We start from the raw sequence: 27,337 nt of genomic DNA on the forward strand, positions 1-27,337 counted from the left end.
ATTCACAGCCCCAGAATATACAGTGAAATGTCTCTAAACGGAAAGTTTCCACCGTCTGGATCTTTCACAGATCTGCTCAATTTTTTTTATGATGAATATTTTTTGATATGAGAATGAAACAGAATCATTCTCATGGGATAGAGTACCTTGGGCCAGGATTTATTAGAGCATCAGCAAAGAATTTGTCTGCTCTGTCATCACATACAAGTAATTGGCTGTTTCCTCTCTTGGGTTGATAACTGCACAGATTCTTATTTTCTTTATCATCCATTTTCTCTACCCCATCAATCAACTTTGGCTGAAGGTTACTTCAGAAGCCAAGCAGGTGTCATCAAAAGACACTTTTGTGGCAGACAAGTAAGTGTCAGTGACGGTAATGTCATCCAGCTCTGTGCTGAAATGGTCAGACTCCTTGATGACGCTGTAATTTAGGGCCACGCTGTAGTTAGCCGGTTTCTCCACTGGCTTCTGCTTACAGTTGCAGAGCTTTCTGAAGGCCGCACGAAATTTCTGAGACATGAGATTGTAAATCACTGGGTTGATGGCACTGTTGAGATAAATGCAAATTCTGCAAAAGAGCAAGAACCAATTTTCTTGGAAAGGGCTGGAGAGAAATGAGTTGACAACCACAAGGGTTCTGTAGGGCATCCATAAAAGGGCAAACAGGATGACGACCACTGCCAGCATCTTGGTGACCTATGGAGAAACAGAAAAGCAGTGCAAACACAAATTAAAACAGAACAGGACCAAAGTATGAAAATAAGACGACTCCCTCTCTGCCCTCTTCCAAACTTTAGTCCCAGGGCACGGACTTGGGTGAGGGCAGTTTATTTGGGAGATGAACCCAGGAAGCAGGATTAAAGGCACAGAGGACAGAGTGGACAGAGGAGAAAAAGCCAAAACAAGATGTATTTTTGACAGCTCCCGCTGTGGAGAATTTTGGGTCAAGTGATATATTTGGATCACTTGTCCAGCTTGGGAGGCATTTATTCACCAACTGCCCTTTGTTGAGAGGTGCCTTATTTAAATTGCCCTGTACCTCCAGGATTCTCCTGTCTGGAAACTTCTGGGGGCTTTAGAGAGAATCTTGAGGTGGAGAAGAGGAGAGACAGCCAGAAGACCATGGATAAAGTGCAATGTTTCCTGAGAGCAGGGACCACCCACGATAGCCATGAAGTCACAGCTGAAATTGCAATCTGAGAATATGACCCGAGGCATGAGAAGTAAGCATTAGGAGACCTTGGATCCAATCCCATCTTTACTCACCTTTTCTTCAGGAGCAACACTTTACATATTTTAAAATCAGTTTTCAGTTATCTTTAGTCCCTTGCAGTGTTTGAAAAAGTTCAGCTTCCTCAGCCCAGACTTTCTAGATGTTCTGAACTTGAAAATACTTGAAATAGGAGGGACTGATGCTTCCTCCTTTAACCTCCCAGCTGCTTTTCTGAAGCCCCCGCTGCCAGCTTCTAGCTTGTTCTGGCATCAAGAGAGATCCCACTGTGTAGAAATAAGGATTCCACAGCTAGATATCTACTCCGTTATTAGTATCCACTATAAATTCAGCTCCTTGTACTTAATACTGATGACAGAATCCATCTTACTCTTCTCTGTTAGACTACCTTCCTTTTCCCCACTAGTACTCCTTCTGATTCTGGGACTCTGTCTTACCCTTTAACCATATCTTGTCCACCCCAGGCACTCCTACAAATCCTGCATTGTGGGGGTAATGCTGTCCTCTTGCTATTATTCTATAGCAGTTGTCTCCTTTCTGAGCTTTCCAAATACCATTTGCTGTAAAACTTCTAATTTTTATCTGACTCTGTGTGACCCCATCGACTGTAGCCTGTCAGGCTCCTCTGTCCATGGAATTCTCCAGGCCAGTGTACTAGAGTGGGTAGCTGTTCCCTTCTCCAGGGGATCTTCCCTACCCAGGGAATGAACCCAGGTTTCCCTCATTGCAGGCAGATTCTTTACCATCTGAACCACCAGGGAAGCCCACTTATGGACACGCATAGCCTTTATAGCTTTTTGAACCAGTAATATCTTTTTTTTTTTAATAGCTCCTACAACTTCTCTGCAGTGGAACCTGAGCACTATCTATCCACCCAGTCTCAAGTTACTGTGTTTCTATGGCTTCCAGGGCCATTTGATCACTTTCCTGAAGCTCTCTCTGCCCTTGAAGAATGTCCCCCAAGCCCTCCTGCTCTACCTCATGCCCTGGGTGATCACTGTTAACTGTTTTACTGACTTGGTGCAGGGAGGATAATTGTATTTTATATTTGGCTTACTGGGGCACAGAAGTTGCTCAGTAGAAAGTGATATTCCCATTGACTAATATAATACCAAGTAAAACATTCCAGAGATCCTGCCTTCTTTCAGAGATAAGGAGGATCTATTCAGACAAGAGGTTAATGGAAGCCTGCTTTTTCTTAAGCTGACATTGAAGATTAGGAGTAAATACTTTAATTGATCATAGGAAATTAAAAGCTTAATTCAGTGGTAAGTATTCTAAGCTTTGGAAGGAACCATAGTAATTATCATCTTTGTCATCATTGTCATCACTCACATCTCTGCTTTGTCCACTGCCTGGTACTTCAGGTTCTCTGACATCAGGCCACTGCTTCACACTTGCCAACATCCTTCTACTCCTTGCCAAGGACTGAGCATCCTATATTTGAGCCCCTGGCTTAATTTACAGCTGGAATGCCAGCATTACATATGAGTCTTTATAATGGTCTGTCATAAAGATATGTAAACATGATCTTATTTAATGCTTATTAATGTGTAAGCTAGTATTTTGCATACGAAGAAATTGAGGTTTAGAGAATCTATGTGATTGTCTAAAGACACATAGCTAGTAAAGGACAGCCATGTTTCAAGCTAAGTCTGCTTAAGCCAAGCCCATGCTCTTTTCTTTATAGTTTGCTCTCACTGTGAGACTCATTTTCATTAATGAGATTTCCACTATGTTATCCCCATATGTTGCCAAAAACATTCAACTTCTTCTAAGTATAATTCCAACTTACTTATTGCTGCTCAATTTCTGAACTTCAAGATTAAATTGTATCTGTTTAGTTTTTCCCTACAAAATTTTCAGGTAAAACATTAAATCCACATTTAATATCTACCTACATGTTTTTACTTAATGCAAGTGCGGGAGCAACTTCCATTGTCTTAGAGGAAAGCAGTCAGTTTTTAGGTTAGCACCTCTGCCGTGTGCCCCCCATATATACTTTGGCATCACTCCCCACACTTCTTATTTCAATGAGTTATATTTGTCCACCTGTCCAATAGATGGTGAACTTTCTTCAGGACATGAGTAAAGTCTGTTCATTTCTCTTTCCTTGGGGATTTCATTTAGTATGTGACATAAGAGAGGGCTACTTAGGTGGCTCAGTAGGTAAAGAATCTGCCTGCAATGCAGGAGATGCCAGCAGATGTGTGTTCAATCCCTGGGTCAGGAAGATCCACTGGAGAAGGAAATGACAACTCCAGAACACTCCAAGAATACTCCAATATTCTTGCCTCGGAAATCCCAAGGACAGAAGAGCCTGCTGGGCTACAGTCCATGGGATCGCAAATAGTCAGACACAAACTGAGCGCGTGCGCACCCACTCACACACCCACACCCACACCCACACACACATGTGACATAAGACAGCCCTCAATAAATGCTGAGTAAATTCAGATATAGAAATAATTATTTCAAAATACGTAAACATGATCCTTTTCTGTTTTAACACTTCAAAGTATTGGTAGAGAATTTTTGTAAACATTTAATTTTTTTAACATTAAAAATCCCTTTTAAATAGAGATTAGTTAATCAGTAAAATGAATCCTTAATACATTTCAGCTTTTTGTTTGAAATATATTTTAAAAAATTTTAAGGCATGTTGAATGAAACAAATACAACGATGTTTCTATGACTGACCCAGAGGAAAAAATGTCCCCAGTGGGCTGATAGAGAATACATTGTCCCCAGTGGGCTGATAAAGAATACATTTAATTTCACTCAGAACTATTTTAGTCAATTCCAAATATCTCTAGTTGCATTTAATCACTTTCTAAAATGTTCACAAGTGTTTAGTGTAGCCATAGCTTGGATTTTAACAGTTTCTTAATATAGGAGCAAACACCTAGAAAGGAAATGTCCTGGAGACTGTCTTTCATACCCAATTAATTTCGCTGTTGGTTGTTGAAGTTTTACTTCTGCTGTGATTCTAAATAAGTGACAAAAATGCAAATTTGAAAATATCTTTGGGCCATTGTTTTTTTCTTGTGTGTGTGATTTTATTTTATTTTTTTTGATGAAACAAATGCATTTATTCTCATGAAACATTGATTCTACTGTTCATATTCCACAATGTTCTCTCATGTGGATAGCAACAAAAATATTATATGAAGAGCAAAAAAAAAACAAATAATAACAGTCCTGTGATTTTGAGCTATTATTTATAGTGGTTTCCTCAAAAATACAAATGTTGAGTAGGATATATATATATTCTTTATACCTAGTTTAATTACATTTGAAAGTTTATTAATTGACCATATAACAATAATTTAAATATGTTATTGATATAAAGAATACAAGGAGTTGTCACATCATGGATCATTAAGAATTGTCTTCATATTAAAATGGGTTTAACTGGGCTCTTTGATATTTGAGAAAATATCAATATTTCCACTTATTTCACTGTACTACTTTTAAGTTATATTGAGTTAACAGAAGCAAATCATTTAGACATCTCCAGAGGAAACAAAAATATCTGAACTATTTCAGTCCCACTATTTAAAACATACCTACAATGCATAAGTTTATTGGCTTAGTTACTTGTCTATGCATTATCTTATTTAAGTTTTTTTTTCTTTTATTAAATTTTTATATCACAGCAGGATCCTCTATGATCCACCTCCCCAAATTCTGGAAATAAAAGCAAAAATAAACAAATGGGATCTAATTAAAATTAAAAGCTTCTGCACAACAAAGGAAAATATAAGCAAGGTGAAAAGACAGCCTTCTGAATGGGAGAAAATAATAGCAAATGAAGCAACTGACAAACAACTAATCTCAAAAATATACAAGCAACTTTTGCAGCTCAATTCCAGAAAAATAAATGACCGAAGCAAAAAATGGGCCAAAGAACTAAATAGACATTTCTCCAAAGAAGACATACGGATGGCTAACAAACACATGAAAAGATGCTCAACATCACTCATTATTAGAGAAATGCAAATCAAAACCTCAATGAGGTACCACTTCACACCAGTCAGAATGTCTGCGATCCAAAAATCTGCAAGCAATAAATGCTGGAGAGGGTGTGGAGAAGAGGGAACCCTCCTACACTGTTGGTGGGAATGCAAACTAGTACAGCCACTATGGAGAACAGTGTGGAGATTCCTTAAAAAATTGCAAATAGAACTGCCATATGACCCAGCAATCCCACTGCTGGGCATACACACCGAGGAAACCAGAATTGAAAGAGACACATGTACCCCCAGTGTTCATTGCAGCACTGTTTATAATAGCCAGGACATGGAAACAACCTAGATGTCCATCAGCAGATGAATGGATAAGAAAGCTGTGGTACATATACACAATGGAGTATTACTCAGCCATTAAAAAGAATACATTTGAATCAGTTCTGATGAGATGGATGAAACTGGAGCCGATTATACAGAGTGAAGTAAGCCAGAAAGAAAAACACCAGTACAGTATACTAACACATATATATGGAATTTAGAAAGATGGCAATAATGACCCTGTATGCAAGACAGCAAAAAAGACACAGATGTGTATAGCGGACTTTTGGACTCAGAGGGAGAGGGTGGGATGATTTGGGAGAATGGCATTGAAACATGTGTACTATCATGTAAGAATCGAATCGCCAGTCTATGTCCGATGCAGGATACAGCATGCTTGGAGCTGGTGCATGGGGATGACCCAGAGAGATGTTATGGGGAGGGAGGTGGGAGGGGGGTTCATGTTTGGGAATGCATGTACACCCGTGGTGGATTCATGTCAATATATGGCAAAACCAATACAGTATTGTAAAGTAAAATAAACTAAAAATAAAAATTTAATAAATGATTTTATTTTTTAATTAATTTATTTATTTTAATTGGAAGCTGATTACTTTACAATATTGTAGTGGGCCGTTGTTTTTAAGCACTGATATTTTGCTGGGGAAGTGCATTGGATAGGCAATGAGTTGAAAGATTATTTCTTTACAGAAGCCTCTTCCCCAGGACCTACTGGTCTTTGAGAAATAGCATGAAACAGTTTTCAGGGGGAAATGATCTTATCATATATTTTTGATTGGGAAGGAATGTATTTATCCATTTATTTCAGGAGATTCTTTTGCATTCCTACTGGATACCAGTTAATCTTCTGGCTCTTAAGGATTTGACAATAACCCAGAGACACATTGCCAGTGGCTTCATGTATTTTACAATCTGATACAATGCGATCAATACTAAGAGAGAGGAAAGTTTTGGTTCTATGAGAGCCCCTGATCTGGATTTGAGGTTGAAGATTGGTGAGTGACGGTTTGGTGTCAGTGATAGTTAAGCCAAAGTCTGAAGGTAAAGAGAGACTGGACAAGTGTTACTGCAGAGATTGGGTGTGTGTGACAAGCTGGAGGCATGAGATAGTGAGGCATGGCATGAGACCAGAAGTAATTTAGTATGCAACTTTCAACTGCAGACCATGGAAAGCAGTGGAGTGACCTCTTTCTCTAGGAAGCTTGTAGAAACCATTACAAAACCCATCATTTTCTGTGGGGTACTTGGTGTTCCCTCTGTTAGGACAGCTGCCAAAGGAGATGCAGTGTTGAGTCCTAAAAACATCAGCTTCATGGAGCTAAGAAGTCAATGAAGAAATAGGCAGCCATTTTTGCAGAGTATATTGAGGACCAGGAAAAGAGGTCATAAGAATCAGTTAAGTATGTTTAGCTTGAGAAGCTGCCTACAGAGATGGTTGAGGAGAGGGAGGTGGTAACAGGAGGGTCTAAACTGGGCAGGCCTCTGCCCTTGGCCACCATGGTGAAGGGCTGTCTTTTTCATGTGGACCAGCTTGAAACTTTAAAATCAAGCCCTGGCTATAGATATTTTGGGCTTCCCTGGTGGCTCAGATGGCAAAGAATCCGTCTGACAATGCCAGAGACAGGGGTTTGATCCCTGGGTCAGGAAGATTCCCTGGAGAAGGGAAAGACTACCCATTCTAGTATTCTTGCCTGGAGAATCCTATGGATAGAGGAACCTGGCGGGCTACAGTCCATGGGGTCACAAAGAGTCAGACATGACTGAGCAACTAAGCACATATGCATGAAGCCTCCCCCATTAACCCAACAGATGTTTTACTCTTTCAATATTTAATTATATGGAATAAGTGGTATAGAGTTCTCACAAGGAAGTTTTAACTCAATCCTCAAAACCTCATTTTGTTATCTTTATAAAATCTCTAAATAAAAACTATTTCTTTTTTTCCTTTAAAAAAGAAAATAAATACTTTAAATAAATAAATACTTTAAAAAGTATTTCTTTTCTTCCTTTAAAATTTTTTTAAACAAAGATGTGAACTGGATAGGTGTCTATCTTATTGTTAAGGTTGAGAGTACAGCTCCTTGAATGGGTTCAAGCTTAACTTTGCATATGTGTGCAGCCTGTGAAAAGCCAGAGGCTAACTAGGTTCTCTATTCTAGGCTGCTGAGGAAACTTGTTTTCCTAACTACCATCTCTATGACTCTTACTAGAAGTTCTAAAGCTATTAGCTAACATTCGTTTCTTGCCTTTAAGAAAACACTGTTAGATTTATAGAATTGCCACAGAGCGTCCAAACACTCGACATCAAAGTTCCACTATTACTAAGACCTTACACTAGTATGGTGCATTTACTTTGTCACAATTAATGACAGTCCTTACACAGAATTAGCCAACTCCATACTTGATACAGACTTCATGCCCTTTTTTCTGTTCCAGGATCCCATGCAGTATATGTAGTCATTGCGTCTCCTCAGGTTCCTCTGGGCTGTGACCATTTCTCTAACTTTCCTTCGTTTGACGTTCTTGATAGTTTTGAGGAGCATTACTGGTGAGGCATTTTATAGAATATCCTCCAGCTCGAGTTTGGATGATGTTTTCCTCATGGTTGAAGTGAAGTTATGGAGTTTTTAGAGGAAGGCCACAGAGGTTAACTGACATTCTTGACACAAATTACCAGAGGAACAGGCTACCAACTGGACTTGTGACTGATGACAGTAAATTGTACATTACTTTATAGAGATATAATTTACATATAATTAAGTTCACTCACTTAAAGTGTACAATTCAAGGGTTTTGCAACCATTATCACAATCTAATTTTTGGACATTTTTATCATCCCCAAAAGAAACTTCATACCTATTAACAGTCACTTTCTACCTTCCCCCATCCTTCCCAGGGACTAATATACTTTATATTTTCATAGATTTGCCTATTTGAACATCTCATATAATTGGGATCATGTAGTCTTTTGTGTCTGACTGGTGTCTTCCATTTAGCATAATGTTTTTTAAGGTTCATCCATGTTGTGGCATGTATCAGTACTTCATTTCTTTTATTGCTGAATAATATTCCATCCTATGTATATACCGCATTTTATTTATCCACTTCTGATAGTTATTACTATAATGCCTAGTAAAAAGTACTAACTGATTTTGCAGATCAGGACTCAAGAAAGTAAAAGAGCAAAGACAAAATATACACAGTTAAAACAACCCTCTTAGGCTATTTTTGTAAACTTGGAGACCAGCTACAAGACAGAAAAGCATGAGTAAGAGGAAATAAGTATTTTGGAGAAAAGCATTATTTATTTATGCAAATAAAAACTTTCATTTATTAGGCAAGCCTGTTTGGAGTGGGTTCAAGGGAAGATGGAAAAAATGGATAGAGGTTATAAGCATACCTTTTGAGAGTTTTTCTGGGAAAAGGAATAGAAAAGCAGAAGGGCTATCAGAGGGAGATGAATCAATTTTTTTTTTTTAAAGATGAGAGACATTACAGCATCTTTGTTTGCTTAGGGAACAATCCTCATGGAGAGGGGAAATTTTATGATCCAGATGGAGAAAGAAGACAATTGGAAGAGCTATGTTCTTGAATAGGGAACAAAAGTCCAGTGCAGAAGTGGTATGGTTGGCCTCGTCTCAAGCGTAGACACAAAATTACTTTTTCAATATCTGGTTGTTTTTTTTTTGTTGTTGTTGTTGTTCTTAGCTGTACTTGATCTAAATGATCAAGATCTTCCAGGGGAAAAAATGCCACTTTCTTGTCAACACCCTAAATCCTGAGTGGAGTCCTGATAGCAGTTAATTGCTTAATTTCTTGAAATTAACAAAATACTTTCATTGCGCTTAAACCATTTTCTGTTAATGTCCCAGTGAGATCTGTCGAACAGGTGTTATTATTCCCATTTCACTGATGAATGGTAACTGAGCTCAGAGAAGCAAAGTAATAAGGTCATACAGCTCACATATAAAAGCAAAGCTAGTTATTAAACTAAGGTCTGTTGAAAGTGACTAAGTCTCACTTTCTCCCAGATAACTATAAAAATCAACATATATGGTAAGCCTTCTAATTGCTGCAAATAATGTTTATGAAGTATTTGAAAGGATAATATTGTGAAAGACAGGGAATCCTGGCGTGCTGCAGTCCATGGGGTCACAAAGAGTTGGATACAACTCAGCTACTGGACAAGAATGTCAGCAGGAATCAGTGGTAGCCCTGGAATTACATATGATTTTTGCCCCAAATTGGAGTGTTACATTTAGGAAGTACTGATTAGGGAAAAATTGTCATAACAAGGCAGACAAGAATCCTTCATACTAATATATTTCCTAGGGAAAAAACAAACAAGAAAATGCAAAAGTAATAAAATTACATAAAAAGTAAAATGGAAACTTCTGTCTTTTGGGGTTATAGCCCAATTAATACTATATCACTTATGAGGATCTGGTTATGTACAGTCTGAGGAAATTGTGATTAATCAAAGATTAGTTTATTAGTCCATCTAAGAAGTCATGGGCAATTTATCAATATCTCAGAGTACTCTAGGAGATTTAGTTGAAACTCTTGTACTGATAAAGAAAATTTTTTTCTGATTTTTGATTCTGTGTATGGTTCAGAAAAACATCCTGTGCTTAGTCATGGGTCTTGCTATTATCTAGACATTCCCTCCTGGGAGATAAAGGCTGTGACACGGTCCTTTTGCATGTGAGTGAGGGACAAAGTACAGTGGGCACCTGGCATCTTGGTTTCACAGTCCACCTCTGAGCTCTGAGGAGACTGGACAGGTCATGTGGCATGTTTGAACCTCACATTCTGAGCCAGTAAATAGACAAACTGGCTTTCTCTCCAAATCTCTCCAAATTGAACATTCCACGCAAATCTAACTCATATGCTACTAATGATGAAACAATATTCAGACATGTTTGTGATCATTTTCACATGATTGAGTTTTGTTATTGGGGGTTATGCGGCCAGGCAAAGGGAAACAGCCCCTGAGGCATTTGTATCCCTCCATTCAGTGCCTAACAACAGTGATTGTTCATAATCATCTTAATCGCTGCATTCAGAGAGGTGATGCAGTTTCTTGAAGTGTTGAAGAAACGACTAGAATTTATTTTAATATCCTGTAGCTAACTAAGAACACAATGCTTCTCGAGGCTCAGGACCCTGGCTTCTAGACCTACTGTTGTTTCTCTTCGAAAGTTCATTATAACTGAAATATTGTTGAAGACATGGCATTATAGAAAGATATACAGGTGTCACTTGGAGAAGAAAGCAAATAATTGAATCCTTTTTCGGGAGTACTGTTAAGTTAAAAACTGAATCTATAGAAGTTTTAAAAAGAATGGTTAGACAAAAATTACTTAATAAAAGGCCCGCTAAAACACTTAACTGTCATTTAGTGGCAGACTATCTAAATTGCAGGGCAATTTGAAAAATCTTTCTTGGAACTGAAAAGGCAAAGTCATATAACAGGAGATGACAACCACATCAGCAAATGTATTGAAGAATATTTACCACTTTTCTTTTATAATGAATGATTATCAAAAGCATCATAACAGGTAACTTTAACTTTTAAATAAGCTATTTATCAGGTTGGATCTCACATTCTATAATGCTAAAGTTTTTTTTAGGCTTCATGAACACAGTAAATCAACAACTAACTTCCGTAGGATTGTACAACAGGTTGGGAGAACACATGTCTGTGATGTAATGTGTTCATGCACAGCTAAATTATTACTGAGTAAATATTTTTTGCAAATGTTAAAATATAATTGTGGAAGTCTGTGTGGGGGTCAGTCAGTCACTTCAGTCACTCAGTCGTGTCTGACTCTTTGTGACCCCATGAATTGCAGCACGCCAGGCCTCCCTGTCCATCACCAACTCCTGGAGTTCATTCAAACTCATGTCCATTGAGTCAGTGATGCCATCCAGCCATCTCATCCTCTGTCATCCCCTTATCCTCCTGCCCCCAATCCCTCCCAGGATCAGAGTCTTTTCCGATGAGTCAACTCTTCGCATGAGGTGGCCAAAGTATTGGAGTTTCAGCTTTAGCATCAGTCCTTCCAAAGGTATTGCGGGTAGGGCTCTTTAAATTAGCAAAGTGCTCTAGTTCTTGCACTTCTGGCTGGAATACTCTTATTTTCAGAAGTGTACTTCCTCTGGACACATTTGTTGGTTAATGGATATAAAAGTTAGCCTTTAATCTTCTAATGCCATTCTTTGAAGGGTAACAATACATTCTGTGTTTGGAACTTATCCACATCCTCCTGTATAGCTGCATATTAACAAAATGTTCTGTTACTGGGAATATGTTTCCACCCAGACGACCTGTGATCAATGTGATTGATGACCCTTTGCATTTAGTGACATTAATTGGCACAATGGAAGGAAAAACTTGACTAGACAATTATGCAAATCTGAATTTAGCCAAGCCTCAACACTGCTTGGGGGCGCCTGGAATTTTCCACTTTCAGCCTGTTCTGCTTTGTTTTGACTTACTGTCTTCACAGACAGTTTAAAAATGACAGTTATCCTCAATGTGGATGTTTCATATCTTGGAGTGAGATCATTGATGGGATTTAAAAATTGAATGATGGGGCCGGAGAAGGGGTTGGAATCAACTCTAAGTCAGGAAAAGTATAATAAAAGGGAATAAAGTCTGAGTGGTGATTCATGGTGGAGACGTTGTGGACTGCCATAACCTGTGTTGTGGATTACTTGCAGATTTCTTGACAAGAAGCCACACAGGGATGCTAAGGCATAGGCTTCTTGACTCTACCTGTCAACTACTGTATCTACATGTTCCACTCAGAATAGTCATTCTGGTAAGAATTTTGAAGAGTTTTGGGGGCTCTACTCTGATTTTAAAGGTCCATGAAAGTATTAGCAGGGGTTCCCAGTAGAGACACTGTGGTTGTCTTTGGCGATGGCTGAGGGTGGAGAAGGAGAAATTAAGTGAAAAAAAATGGTGATACAAGACTTTTCAAGTGTAAATCTCTAAGTGTGGTATATCCAGTGAAACTGAAGAAAAGTTTTTTCTTCAGTGTTCTATGGGTGTTGAGGACTTCCTCAGCTCCTTTAAGCAGAGCTGTTTCCTGAGTGAGATGATTGTGGGGACAGAAAACCAGAGTCTGCATCCCAGGGGTGCTGCGTGTGCCGGCAGACCCTCGAGTTGGCCCTCTGTGGGGGAGATTCGAGAGCAGTGGTGACAGTTGGTGTCACACCTCTGTGTGTAACACGATGTGGCCTTTCTGCTGTGACTCCTCCAGTTCTCCAGGATAATCACTGAGCATCACCAAATGCCAAGTATGAGTCACCTCTTGTGGAGAATACTCAACACTCTGCACCCAGCTTTGATGTGGGATGAACCCTCAAAGCTTGTACTTTCTCTCAAGAGCAAAGATAGGGAGAGGCACAGACATAGGAAGAGTGGGACAGAAAGGTGGAAGGTTGAGCTGTTCCAGTTAGTAGAGCCAGGGCTCAGGGCAAAACTATACCAATGCCTCTCAGGGTGAGAGAGACCTGAGTGGTTGTAAGCCTCACTTTCTGAGAATCTCTGAGAGGCTGTGTGAGGAGGGGACTGTGCAGTATTTCTTCACATATTTCAATCTGGAATGCAGAAAACTGGATGAAAATGAAAGGTATTCCAATCGAGCAAAAGGAATTGGCAGATGAAAGAGAGGAAGAGAATGAAGATGTATGAAGTGCCTACTCTGTAGCAGGCAATGTGCTTGGCACTTTTTTCACAACTGCCTTACTTTATCTGCATTTTACAAAGGATAAGACTGACGCTGAGAAAAGTCATACACTAAAGAATAAAGCCACACTTTAAGGAGATGTACGTTTGACTTGAAAATCTCCTTATCTTCTTTAATATAATGCCTAGAATTTGGAGAAGAAATATTTTTTCCCTAATGTTTGCAAAAAAAAAAATCCAAATGAATGAATGAATGAAAGTTGCTCAGTCATGTCCGACTGTTTGAGACCCCATGGACTGTAGAGGGATCTTCCCAACCCAGGGATTGAACCCAGGTCTCTAACATTGTAGGTGGCTTCTTTAACAGCTGAGCCACAAGGGAAGCCCCAGAATACTGGAGTGGGTAGCCTATCCCTTCTCCAGCAGATCCGCCCATTCCAGGAATTGAACCAGGATCTCCTGCATTGAAGGCGGATTCTTTACCAACTGAGCTATAAGGGAAGCCAAATTAAAAAAGCAAACAAAGAAACAAAAAACCCAAAACGTGTGCTTAAAGGTTGGAACTGATGAAGGCTCTATGTGCAGAAGAGTAGGGAGAATGAAAAACTAATTCTTAAGGGAACCCTCCTTCACTGTTGGTAGGATTGCAAACTGGTGTAGCCACTGTGGAAAACAGAATGGCAGTTCCTCAGAAAACTAAAAATAGTTGCCATATGATCCAGCAGTCCCAGCAATTTGGGAGCATATATCCAGAAAACATGAAAACTCCATTTCCAAAAGATACATGCCCTCCACTCTTGCACTATTTACAATAGCCAAGACATGGAAGCAAACTAAGTGTCCAATAACACGTGATTGGATAAAGAAAATGTGGTATATAATACACAATGGAATATGACCCAGCCATGAAAAAGAATGAAACAATGCCATTTGCAGCAACATGGATGGGCTTGGAGGTTATCATACTAAGTAAAGTAAGCCAAACAGAGAAAGGCAAATGCCATATGATATCACTTCTATATTATGTAGAATCTAAAATATGATACAAATGAACTTATTTATGAAACAGAAATACACTCACAGACATAAAGAGCAAATTTACAGTTACCAAAGTGTTGGGGAGGAATAAATTAGTAGTTTGGGATTAGCAGATATAAACTATTATATATAAAATAGATAAACAGCAAGATCCCACTGTACAGCACAGAGAACTATATTCTCTATCTGATAATGAGCCATAGTTGAATAGAATATGAAAAAGAATGTATATGTTCTTCAATATACATATTTTTATATATCAGAATCACTTTGCTGTACACCAGAAACTAACACAACATTGTAAATCAGCTATACTTCAACTTTAAAAAAGAGCCCAGATAAGGTTAAAAAAAAAACCAAAACCCCCAAAACTAATTCTTAGTGCTATCCAGGGTTTATCAGCACTTAACAAAGATATTCCTATTCATACTGTGATACCAAGTCCTGATGGAACATATTTTTGGAATGTTTCTGATTTCTTAGCTCTTCTGCTAAGAGTAGAAAGCAGCTGTGTGCTAGGTAACCTTTGCAAAGCTGCAAAGCTTGCCACAGTACTAGCAGCTATTGTAGGGGGAGGTTTGGGTATTGATAACTGTACATGAGGAAAAGCAGGCTTCCCTCCTGTTGCTTGGATGTTTTCTTGCTCACAGGAGGTGGGTATTTGGAAACATGCTGGGAAGGGAAAAACTCAGCTGGCACAATTGGGATTCAAATTATAATGACATCTCAATTTAGAAAATAAAATGTCAGTGAATTCTTTTATGAGCCACGCTTGAACAATGCACCAGTTCATCTGCCGTGGGTTGAGTGTCCTATTTGGTCTTTTCTGAGTGTTTTCTCTTCCAGGTAAATTACTGGTGAATGGCTAAGCATGTGGAAAAGCTTATCTTAATAAGTCTTACTTTGGTTTCCTTACCTTGTGCCAAGGGTGTGTTTATGAGACCTTAGAAATTCTGCATGAGGCATCTCGGCTGGGTCTGAGCTGGAAATCCAGTTACGGGCTATCTCACTTCTATGGAGATATCGATCCTTTCTGAAGAAAAGATTCCCAATCTTATTTCCCTCCTGCTTCTCTGGCCCCATATGGGTGACACTGTAGACTGTAATACAGACAAGTGATCCCTCAGCTGCTCACCCGGCAGGGATGGGAAATCAATGAGAATGTCTTAAAATGTAAAGTGTGAGTGATGGAGGGGAAGAGAGGTGGTCTCTAAACAGCAACAAAGCTCTCAGGGCTGCCAAACTTTGAGTGCGCATTTCGTTGTCTTGTTCTAAAGGTCTTGGACAAAGTCCCTGATTACAGGGCGGACAGCATCTGAAAGGCAGCCAACGCCTTCTCTACCTGTTTTTCTCCCTGGAGAGACAGCCTGCACCAGGCTTGGGCCCCTCCGGAGTTACAGAGTTACTCACCGAGCCATCCCAGCAGAGCCCACAGCGACAGCCAAAGCGGGGGAGGTAGGGCTATCAATTCAGCATTTTCATTGACTCTAACTTTCTGATATGTTAAGCATGGAACTTAGAATGAGAATCAGAAGATATGGTTTGAAATTTTAGCTTCACTCGTCATTACCATTCAAAGCTTTCTGAGCCTTGGTGTCTGCATGTAATATAAGACAATGTATGTTTGAAGATTAATTGCAAGGAGGTCATGGAAACATGTTGTAACATATACTATACCTTCCTAACATAAGGGGTTGTTGTATTCCTTATCCTAACTTGAAATCTGCATCCTTGGTGAGGTTTGCTAGTTTTATCACCAAGTGTTAGCCTAACTTGACCTTCCCAGGTGGCCAAGTGGTGGTAAAGAACTTGCCTGCCAAGCAGGAGACACAGATTTGATCCCTGCGTCAGGAAGATCCCCTGGAGGAGGAAATGGCAACCCGCTGCAGTATTCTTGCTTGAAGAATCTCATGGACAGAGGAGCCTGGCAGGCTATAGTCCATGGGGTCACAAAGAGTTGGACATGACTTAGCAACTTAAAAATAACAGCAGTTAACCTAGCTGAATGGAGCCACTTTACATTTACCTGCTTTTTGTCTATTTGACTAGAAACCCAAATGAATCTACAAAGCCCATGAGGCAAACCATGGCATACTGGCCCTGTGCTATGAGGCCCATGCTTTGGCCACAGATTATTACATCTTTAGAGTCCTTTTTCAATGATATTGCCCAGGAAGTGCTGGTATAGTGGTTAAGAGAACAGGTTACGAAGCCAGATATAGCTGCATTCTGATTCTAGTCCTGTCTCTTTCTAACTGTGGGGCCCTGAGCAAGACATCCCAGGCTTCTAAGCCTCAGTTTATTCAACTGTGAAATGGAAGTAAGTATAAAGAATGAATGAAATAATTTACATAAAGGACCAGCAGTCCTCAATAAACAACTAATTTTATAATTAGAGTGGTGAGATTTCCCATGTCTTAAGCATAATGCAGGGGGCTTTATTGAGTTACTTTATAGTATTTATGAGGTAGGTATTCCCTTTATAGATGAAGAGACAGAGATCCAGAGAAGTCAATATTTTTAGAGTGAGTGGTTGGTACAAACCCTTCCCTAAGTCACTTCCATCTCTCCTTGTCTATTTCCTTTGTAGTAATAACCGCATTCTGAAAGGATTCTGTTGTTTCATTTGGTTGTTTATTATAAACTAAACAAATAACAAACCTCTTTAGAATGATGATGGCTCCTTGAGCATTGCTGTTCTACCCTGCATGCAAAGAACAACAAAAAGGTCTCTACCTGGTAAGCGCAATAAATGTTCAGGAAAGAAACGACTGTATAAATAAAGAAAAAAAATCCCCCCAAATCCCTAATGCTATTCCACATGGAATCCATGGAGTTCCACATGGTTGGTTGATACTTCTAGCCCTAATCGCAAATGTCATTCTTATTTTGGACTTTTTTCTTTCCTGGTCCACAAGGTCTTGATGGTGGGAATAACGTGAGTACACATTTTTATCTCTAGCTCCTCAGGCAAGGTTTGGCATTAAAAAAAAAAAAAAACGCTTGAAATTAAAAACTAAAATCAGTGCGTAAAGATTCAGTGTCCAAGAGATAGATGATAGGTCAGACTGGAATTATGCTGAAGAAAAATTTCTGGGGAATAGTCTGTAGAAATAAAGAAATGTTGGATATGTGGTTATGAAGTACTTAGGAAAAGTAAAGAGCTAAAGAGATGCTAACTCAGTATGATTCATGCTGAGTTCATTTCCCATTAGTGGATGTTGATTGATACTCTGCTAATGTGCACCAAAGTAAGGTGAAGGGTGCCTCCAAAAGATATAAATCTCATTTTGACAGCCATTCTTGTTCTGTCTTACCTCCTGCTGTCAAAGTTAGTCATCTGTGGATTCTCTGTCACTTATGAAACTGTAGAAAACTGTTTCTTTAGCTGTCATTCTGCGTCTTAACTTTGCATGTTTAGAGCCTATTGAAATCAAAGATTCTCCCATGGAACAGACTCAGCAAGTTCTTTAAGTTCTTTAAGGAGATACAGAATCAAGATGAAGTCAAGGAAATATGCTAACTGTTAACTTAGCCTGTCTGTGATAAGCTTGAACTTTTTCAGCTTTGAGTAATTTTGTGGAATTCAAACACACTTAGATACTAAGTATCTATCACTTGTTTTTCAACATCTGCCATTTACCAGTGCCTATACTAGGTATACAGGGGCTTTCCCGGTGGGTTAGTGGAAAAGAATCCACCTGTAATGCAGGAGATGCAGGGCACACAGGTTCGATCCCTGGGTCGGGAAGATCCCCTGGGGTAGGGCATGGCAACCCATTCCAGTATTCTTGCCTGGAGAATCCCATACACAGAAGAGCCTGGCGGGCTACAGTCCATAGGGTCACAAAGAGTCAGACAAGACTGACATCACTTAGCATGCTTACTAAGTATATTATAGTTTTAAAGCTAAACTTTTAAATAGGAATAGTTTAGGGGTCAGCAATCTTTTACTATAAAGGGCAAGAGAGTAAGCGTTTTAGCCTGTTTGGGCCATATAGTCTCTGTCTCAGCTGCTTAACCTTACTATTGTAACACAAAAGCAGCCATAAACAGCACCTAAATAACCAGCACTGCTCTGTTTCATTAAAACTTTATTTAGAAAAGCAAGCAGCAGAACTAGATTTGGCACTTGACTGTAGTTTGCCTAGCAACTGGAAAGTTGAACACTTCAAATAAAACAACAAATGGCATATGGCCTATTTCAAATTATTGTTGTAATTTATGACTAATTTTTTAAAGCTCTTCATCTAACTATTGACGAGCTTATGAGAAATATTAACCAAATAATGCTGGCTCTCAGCTCATGAACCAAAGATTTAATTTAATATTTGATGTTTCTTATGACAAAGGTCCATATAGTCAAGGCTATGATTTTTCCAATAGTCATGTATGGATGTGAGAGTTGGATCATGAAGAAGGTTGAGTGCCAAAGAATTGATGTTTTTGAATTGTGGTTAGAGAAGACTCTTGAGAGTCCCTTGGACTGCAAGGAGATCCAACCAGTCCATCCTGGAGGAAATCAACCCTGAATATACATTGGAAAGACTGATGCTGAAGCTAAAGCTCCAATACTTTAGCCACCTGATGTGAAGAGATAACTCATTGAAAAGACCCTGATGCTGGGGAACACTGAGGGCAGGAGGAGAAGGGGGTGACAGAGGATGAGATGGTTGGATGACATCAGTGATTCAATGGACATGAGTCTGAGCTAAATTGAGGAGGTGGTGAAGGACAGGGAAGCGTGGTGTGCTACTGTTCATGGAGTCTTAAAGAGTAATACAGGCCTTAGCAACAGGACAACAACAACATAATCATGGTTAGCATTACCTCTCTAAAAAAATATCACCTGAAAATGTAATGTTAACACTGTATTTTGGGGACTTCCCTCTTGGTCCAGTGGCTAAGACTCCACGCTCCCAATACAGGGGTTCCTGGTTTGTTCCCTGGTCAGGGAACTAGATCCCACATGCCTTAAGGAAGTTAGAAGATCCTACTTGCTGCAGCTAAGACCTGGTGCAGCCAAATAAATAAATAAAAGTAAGCATTAACTCTCCCCCCCCACCCCCAAAAAAACACTGCACTTTCAATAATCCTGGGAATTACTTTTCCAGAAGATATGCACTCTCATGGGTCACTAAGTCAGGAGTGCTGTAGAAACCATCACAGGAGCCAGCTGGAGAAGGTGCATCCACACATTGATTGGTAGTTAGTCCTCCTGTCCCTGAGCAAGCCAGTCCTTTGGTTTTTATACAAAACTCCTAATTTACTAATGCCAAAGACCTCTTTTACAGCAGATTCTCTGTGTTGGTGTTTTGGCCCCTCTGCTTACCAACTGTTAGACGTTGGGCTCTATTGACGCTATTTATGACTCTCAGTTTTCTCTTCAGTGAAATGATGAAAAAAATGTTTTACCTAACTCCTAGGGCTTTTGTGGGACTACATGAGACAATGTATATCAAGTGTTAATGCTAGTGACTGGGACATAGCAAATGCTAGAAAAGCAAAAGCTGTTTTTAAAACTAATACAGAAAACATTCCTTACTATGCATCAAGTCCTGTTCTGTCAGGAAGCATTTAACAGGAGGCTTCGTGTGTGCTGTTTTGGATCTGTCAGGAATCCTCTGTTCCATATTAATTCCTGAATATTCTGGAATTAAGAGGAGAGGCAAGCCTCTCCCGGGGCTGAGGAATCCAGGCATTTCCTTCCAGGCATTTCCTTCTTTGGTTTTTCAATACGGTGATAAGTACCCTCTTCCTTCTTCTGAACCATACAGTAAAAGTGATTGTTTACAACTCTCTCCCTCTTTAATATGGATCACCTATGTTTTGTAAGTCTGGAATTTTAATCTTTATCTTTACTGAGAATAACTACCTTGTAAGACAGTATATATGCCCACACCATGTTGATTAAAACACCTTTGCTCCATCAGAGCTTGGGTCTCCATGTCTTGCTTTCTTTCTTTCTCTTTCTCCCTCTCTCAGGCTACTTCTTTGGAACGCAGAGGCCCTCTGGGTTCACTTTCCTGCCCAGACTTCTAAGACCCTCTGGTGAAGGCACGCCTTCACCCTCTAAAGAGGGCGCCTGAGGCCTTTGTGAACAGAGCAAGCCCCATGTCAGGGACTTTACTGGTTTTCTGCGTAAACCAAGGAATATCAGCCTCGTTCTCTCTCCTTTACTTTCTTATCGTGGACTCCGGACCACCAGGTTCTGGTCCATTAAAGGACCTCAACACTGTTCTAAGTGCTTCATTTACATATTAGCTCTTTTGATCTTGACAATAGTATTATGAGGAAGGTACTCTCATCTCCCTTGTGGCTCAGAAGATAAAGAATCTGCCTACAATGTGGGAGACCTGGGTTTGATCCCTATATCTGGAAGATTCCCTGGGGAAGGGAATGGCACCCCACTCCAGTATTCTTGCCTGGAGAATGCCATGGACAGAGGAGCCTGGTGGCTACAGACCATGGGATCACAAAGAGTTGGATATAACTGAGCGACTAACATTTTCTTTCTCTCACATACCACTTACCAGTGGAAAACTGGGATTTGATTCAGGCCGTTTGTCCCAATCTTCCTTTTAACCACTCTGGCGGCCACCAAAAAGATGGAAGTCTCTTATTCTGTCCCTAAAAAAGGCAACTGTTTCTTCTACCCCAATTGAGAAGGACAAGTAGAGATTGTTATACTTTCTTTTAAAAAAATGAAGAGGGCTAACACTATTTGAACACAGAAATGTTAATTACAAATCTCCCTCAATCAGTGACCTACCTAGAGGTCTTTATTTCCACCATTGATACATATTTCAATTCTGAATTAGAACATAGAATACATTTCCTTTTCGGAATAAATGTTTTACAAGTTTATGAAATATAATTAAATAGTATCACTAATGCTATACTTCGTGTGCATAAAAGCCAAATGACTAATGTAGGCCAGCCTGTTTGAACATTTCATCGCTGGGAAAAAACCCTGGTGTTTCAGGCATTGATTTACAAATGACATTGACTAATGCCTGCATATAGAATCAAAACAACACTACACTCTAAAAATGGTCTATTTATTTGATTCTTCTGATTGTCCTATTTAAAATCATACCCCTCCTATTTCAGCATTTCATATTCTCCTTATCTGCTTAATTTTTCTCTACATTCTGATATATCACAATCCGATATACTATGTGCATTTATTTATTTATATACTAAGCAAGTAAGTGAAGTCGCTCAGTCATGTCCGATTCTTTGCAATCCCGAGGACTGTCACCTACCAGGCTCCTCCATCCATGGAATTTTCCAGGCAAGAGTACTGGAATGGGTTGCCATTTCCTTCTCCAGGGTATCTTCCCAACCCGGGGATTGAACCTGGGTCTCCCGCATTGCAGGCAGACATTTTACCATCTGAGCCACCAGGGAAGCCCTATTTATATACTAAGTGTATTTATTCCCTGATTCTAACCCCACTCCCTAGATGTAAGGTCTGTGGGTCTGCTGTAAAAGAGAAGTCTTTGACCTTAGTAAATTAGTTGTCTTATTTACTCTTCACATTCTAAAGGTCTAAACAGTGTTTAGAACACTCAATCAGGTATTCAACAAATTTTACCTATCAATAATATTACTTATCAGAAAGGTTAATAAACTACTACCTAGGCAAGTGGGACAGACTACTTGCCTGGTTACATTGGTGGGAGGAAGATACGACAAGTGGCCTGGGGGCATGATACTAATTGAAGAATCTAAGGTAGCATTGAAGGCGGGAAGAGAAGGGGACAACAGAGGATGAGATGGTTGGATGGCATCACCGACGCGATGGGCATGAGTTTGTGTAAACTCTGGGAGTTGGTGATGGACAGGGAGGCCTGGTGTGCTGCAGTCCATGTGATCGCAAAGAGACAGACATGACTAAGTGACTGAACTGAACCCGAACTGAAGGTAGCATTATATACAGTGACTCTGGACCTTAAGTGGGGAGGCTCTGAGGAGGGCTATAAGAATCTCTTGGAATTTTTAGAACCCTCCAGGCTCCTGGAGAGCTGGTAAAGTTGCCTTCCCATTAGAATTTGTGTTGGGATGTGCTTCTGCTATTGAAGGGAAAATGTCCTGCTTTTTAGGGGTTTTGATACCCAGCAGGACACTATGAGGCTCCTGGGCACAAAAGTCTTTCTGGGTCCCCATTTCTTGTTTTCAGGAAAAGGGTTTCATCTAGCCTCTGTGATCTTCCTTGAGTTCATACAGGCAGGTTCAAACAGGTGCTAATCAGGGAAGGAAGGCGATGCAGAGACAGACAGGAGCACACAAGAAACAGCAGTGCAGCCTTGGGGCAGGGTCTTGGTTCCCCGTCAAGGGATACACATAACAATATCTTTGAGCAGTTTTGAAGATATTAAAACTACTACCAGGTGAAAGAAGTTAACTGTATGCTGCCCACAAGCACACAGACCCCTGACCAGTTGGAACCCCCAAAAAATAAACCTATTTTTTTCTGTGTGTGAAGTTGCTTCAGTTGTATCCAACTCTTTGCAACCCTATAGACCAGAGCCCATGAGGCTCCTCTGTCCATGGGATTCTCCAAGCAAGAATACTGGAGTGGGTTGCCATTCCCTTCTCTAGGGGATCTTCTCAACCCAGGGAGTAAATCTGCTTCTCTTACATCCTGCATTAGCAGGCAGGTTCTTTACCATTAGCACCACCTTACCCAAAAGTCTGTCTCTGAGACTCAAATTGGTACAGGCTGAATATTGGCTACAGACTTGGAGTGGAAAAAAGGTTGATAAATTTGCAGTACATTATTAAGATATCCTGGCTTTTCTGGTGGCTCAATGGTAAAAAAAAGTCTGCCTGGCATTGCAGGAGACATAGGAGACATGGGTTCGATCCCTGGGTTGGGAAGATCCCCTGGAGGAGGGCATGGCAACCCATTCCAGTATTCTTGCCTGGAAAATCCCATGGACAGTGGAGCCTGGTGGGCTATAGTCCATTGGGTTGCAAAGAGTTGGACGGAACTGAAGTGAATGAGTGCACGCATTAAAATATAATATGTTGAAATCTTTATGATGATGATGGTAAACATGGAACATATGTGAAATATAGACTAGTTAGTACATAGGGTAATCACTCCTTATTATAGAGGCTTATGTGCACACTACTTCCCCTGGCACTACTACATAACTGTGTAACAAGATGTGTTACTTCTAAAAGCAGAAACTTCCATTTCTCTTTAGGGAAAATGGTTTTGTGAATTTTAGCCTTGCTAATCACCATGATTCATTTTCATGAAAAAATTATTGGTGTTTTTGAAAGAATCCTTTATATTTCTCCATGTTACTAAATAACTTTACTCTATCCCTAATATGTGGGGCTTCCCTGGTGTCTCAGCTGTAAAGAATCCACCTGCCAAAGCAGGAGACATAGGCTCAATCCCTGGGTCAGGAAGATCCCCTGGAGAAGGAAATGGCAACCCACTCCAGTACTCTTGCCTAGGAAATCCCATGGACAGAGAAACCTGCCAGGCTACAGCCCACAGGGTTGCAAAACAGTCAGAGATGATTTAGAGACTAAATAACAACAACTATCCTTAATAATGGGATTGTATTGGGTCAGTTTAGCTGAGGCAGGAAGGTGGCCGTATTGAATAGAATCCTAATAGCTTTGCTCTGTAACTCCTTGAAAAAAGATAGTAGCAGCATCTGAAAGTGAGTCTACATTTGCAAAACTTAAAGGGCCACCAAGAGTTTCTTAATGGCCATTAAAAATTATTTGAGAAGATAATTCATGCCATCTCAGCCTAGAAATGTCTCTCTTTTGAATGAGTTTAATAGGATTGTGAGGTTTTTCTCTTTGTGTATGCCTTAGTCTTCATGATTTTAAAAAAAGTCCCAGAGTGCTTTTTCTATTTGTGGTTTATGCATGGATAATTATCTATTTTAAAGCATGTTTAGAAGGGGACCATAAGTCTGATGTGATTTAACAACCTCTTTTAATTAATTTTTCTGAGGATTTGGGTGGAGTTGGGGAGGAGCCAGCAACAGAAGCTTTTATTCATTAGCTTAAAAGCCATGGTGAATAACAGCAGTTCCCACCTGTCTGAATTTGGGTCTGCATTGGATTTTGAGTGGCTGGCACAGGCTTTTTGAGATGGGAGAGCTCCTCTGAGAAATAAACAAACTTTCTGCGTGATGCTCAAGTGTGAAGTGTAGCACTGATAGAAAAAAGTGTCCTTATGAGACGCCTCTCTGGTTTTGCCTTTAGCATCTCAAGGGGCTCAGTGAGGCACAGAACCCAGTATACTTGCATTTGAACAAGAAGGGTCAAGGGCCCTTGACCACGTGGATCCCTGTTTATTAAGGGTGTCTGTACCTCATTATACCCTCTTTCTTTGAGATAAAGTCAATAGCAAAGGTAAAGTCAAGCACCATGTGCAAAATGGAGTGTGTTGGTTTTGTCCCAAGGCTAATCACGTTTAAGTATGTTTCCAAAATCCTCCAAAGATAAAGTGGACAAATGCTATGTGATATTGCTTATATATGGGATCTAAAAAAAAAAAAAAGGTACAAATGAACTTATTTACAAAACAGAAGTCACACTTGTTGAAAACAAACTTATGGTTACCAGGGGTAGGGGGCAGTGAGAATTTGAGAGATTGTGGTTGACACATACACACCAAGGACTCAGCCATGTTCAGTTCTGCGACCCTGTGGGCTGTAGCCTGCCAGGCTCCTCTGTCCATGGGATTTCCCAGGAAAGAATACTGGAGTGGGTTGCCATTCGCTTCTCCAGGGGATCTTCTGGACCCAGGAATGGAACCTGCCTTTCTTACGTTTCCTGCACTGGCAGGCAGATTCTTTACCACTAGCATCACCTGGAAAGTCCATACCCATTACTATATATAAAATAGATAACTAATAAGAACTTTTGTGTGGCACAGGGAACTCTACTTTACACTCTTTAATGATTTATATGAGAAAATAATCCAAGAAAAAGGGTGGGCATGGGTATATGTATAACTGATTCACTTCTTTGTACACCTGACACTAACACAGTGCTGTAAATCAACTATACTTCAATAAAAACTCGAAGTATATAAAGTGGAAAGAGCCAAGATGTTTGAGGGGAGAGAAAAACAGACTGAACACTAGGCACGTCAGCTGAGGATGCTGATAAAGGAGAGGTGAGGAAGGAGTTACTGCCCGTGAACTCATCCTGTCCACAACGTTTTGGTTGAAGGGGTTTATCGAGGCACCTGGCTCCTATCAGTCTGGAGGCAGAGCTTGCCATGGCAATTTTGGCAAATGTGAAAATCCCTGCCCTGCGGCAACGCATCACATGTGGTCTGACCTGACCCTTTGTCTTAAGATCTTTGCCTCAGTGAAAGGGAATGAAGTGCTAAATGTGAAATTGTATCAGTTGTGGGTGTGTCACTTGCTGCAACTGAAGAGGAAACAAACCTTGAGGACAAAGAAATGGCTCTTCTAAACAGGGCACCATGAGCAAAGACCTCTGCTTGTCCAAACAAAGGGATGGGTTTTCCTAATTTGCTGGAGATGTTCTTTGGGAATAAGTCTTAGAAGAGGTCCACTGCAAGTATTCAGATGTCATGAAGAAATCAAACCACCTGTAATTTGCTATTGGGCTTCCCTGTGCTCAGTGGTAAAGAATCGTCCTGCCAATGCAGCAGACACGGATCAGTCCCTGGGTCAGGTGGATCCCTTGGAGAAGGAAATGGCAACCCACTCCAGTATTCTTACCTGGGAAATCCCATGGACAGAGGAGCCTGGTGGGCTACCATCCATGGGGTCTCAAAAGAGTCGGACACGACTTAGTGACTAAATGGCAGGAACAACTTACTAGTCCTCTGGTTCACCTTTTCTAAACAAGAATGGGACTGAATCCTGTTCCCGTTCTCCCTGCCACTGGCCTTTCCCATTTTCCACAATGAACTTCATGGGAACTTTCTCATGTTCCCTCTTTCTGGATTGCTTCTTCATTCTCAGTTGATACTGTCCATCCCATTACTGAGAAAATAGAGACCAGCTTGTGAGAACTCACCACTTCCTGCCCCAGCACTTTAAACTAATGCAACATGGTCATCCTCATCTCTTTTTTTTTTTTGGTATCTTATCCATTCCTTCTTTCACTCATTCATTTATCCATTTGTTTATTTAATGAACACCTATTGGATACTTTTATGTGCTAGACATAGTGCTAGGTGCCGTAAATGGGTCAGTGAATTAGACACAAACCCTGCTGACAAGGGAAACAAGGATGCCCCCTTTCCTGTCTGAGAGCTTTGCCTACACTCTACGGTTTCCTTTCTTGCATCCTCAGAAACTGGGCTCTACCAATACTTGGTCTGGCTTGTGTAATAAATCCTCCCATTCAACTACCTCTTTCCCATTATTATTTCTTCATTTTAAGAAATAAAATACAAGTGAAACAATTATAAAAATACCCTGTCTTGTTCCTCACCATCATCATCGTTGTCTGTCGCAGTCAAGCTTAGGATAGCTGCTTATTCTCTCCAGTTTTCTTCATCGCATCGATTCACTCACCAACTGCGGGAGATCTGATTTATCCTTCTTCCCTATGCTTTTGTGGAAATGCTTCTCACAAAGATTACCAATACTTATTTTGAGTGTTTATTCAGTTCTTATCTTTGCCTCTTTTATTGATCCACTGTTGGCTTCTGTGACTCTATTTCTCCTCTTCTTCCTTCTTCCTCTTTGGAAATGTCTTCTGTTAATTTCATAGACTGTTCATCCTAGTCTCTCTATAATTCAAGCTACTCCAGGGTTTCCTTTCAATTCCACAAAATTTCCTTCTATAATTACACTTACTCCAGAGTCTTCAAAAACCTGATTTGCTCTCAAATCTATATCTTCGGGTCAGATGTTTATTCTAGCTCTAATTCTGTGTTTCTGACTGTGCCTGTGTATTCTATCGGCACTTCAAACACAATGAAGGCAGAACTGAATTTAACACGCTCACCCTCCTTGAGATATGTTCCTCCACTAATTGTCTTCATTTAGACAAATTACACTATTCAATTAATAATAACATTTATTA

General features: G+C 40.1%; 1 protein-coding gene across 1 annotated transcript in view; it reads right to left on the reverse strand.

The window, feature by feature from the left end:
* Positions 1-288: 288 nt before the first annotated feature.
* Positions 289-27,337, reverse strand: part of TRHR (thyrotropin releasing hormone receptor) — a 45,776-nt gene continuing 18,727 nt past the window's right edge. Inside the window, exon 2 of the mRNA XM_052652018.1 lies at positions 289-696. Coding sequence (XP_052507978.1) covers positions 289-696 — 408 coding nt within the window. The remainder of the gene's footprint in view (positions 697-27,337) is intronic.

Source organism: Budorcas taxicolor, chromosome 14, assembly GCF_023091745.1.
Source record: "Budorcas taxicolor isolate Tak-1 chromosome 14, Takin1.1, whole genome shotgun sequence".
NCBI classification, from domain to species: Eukaryota; Metazoa; Chordata; class Mammalia; order Artiodactyla; family Bovidae; genus Budorcas; species Budorcas taxicolor.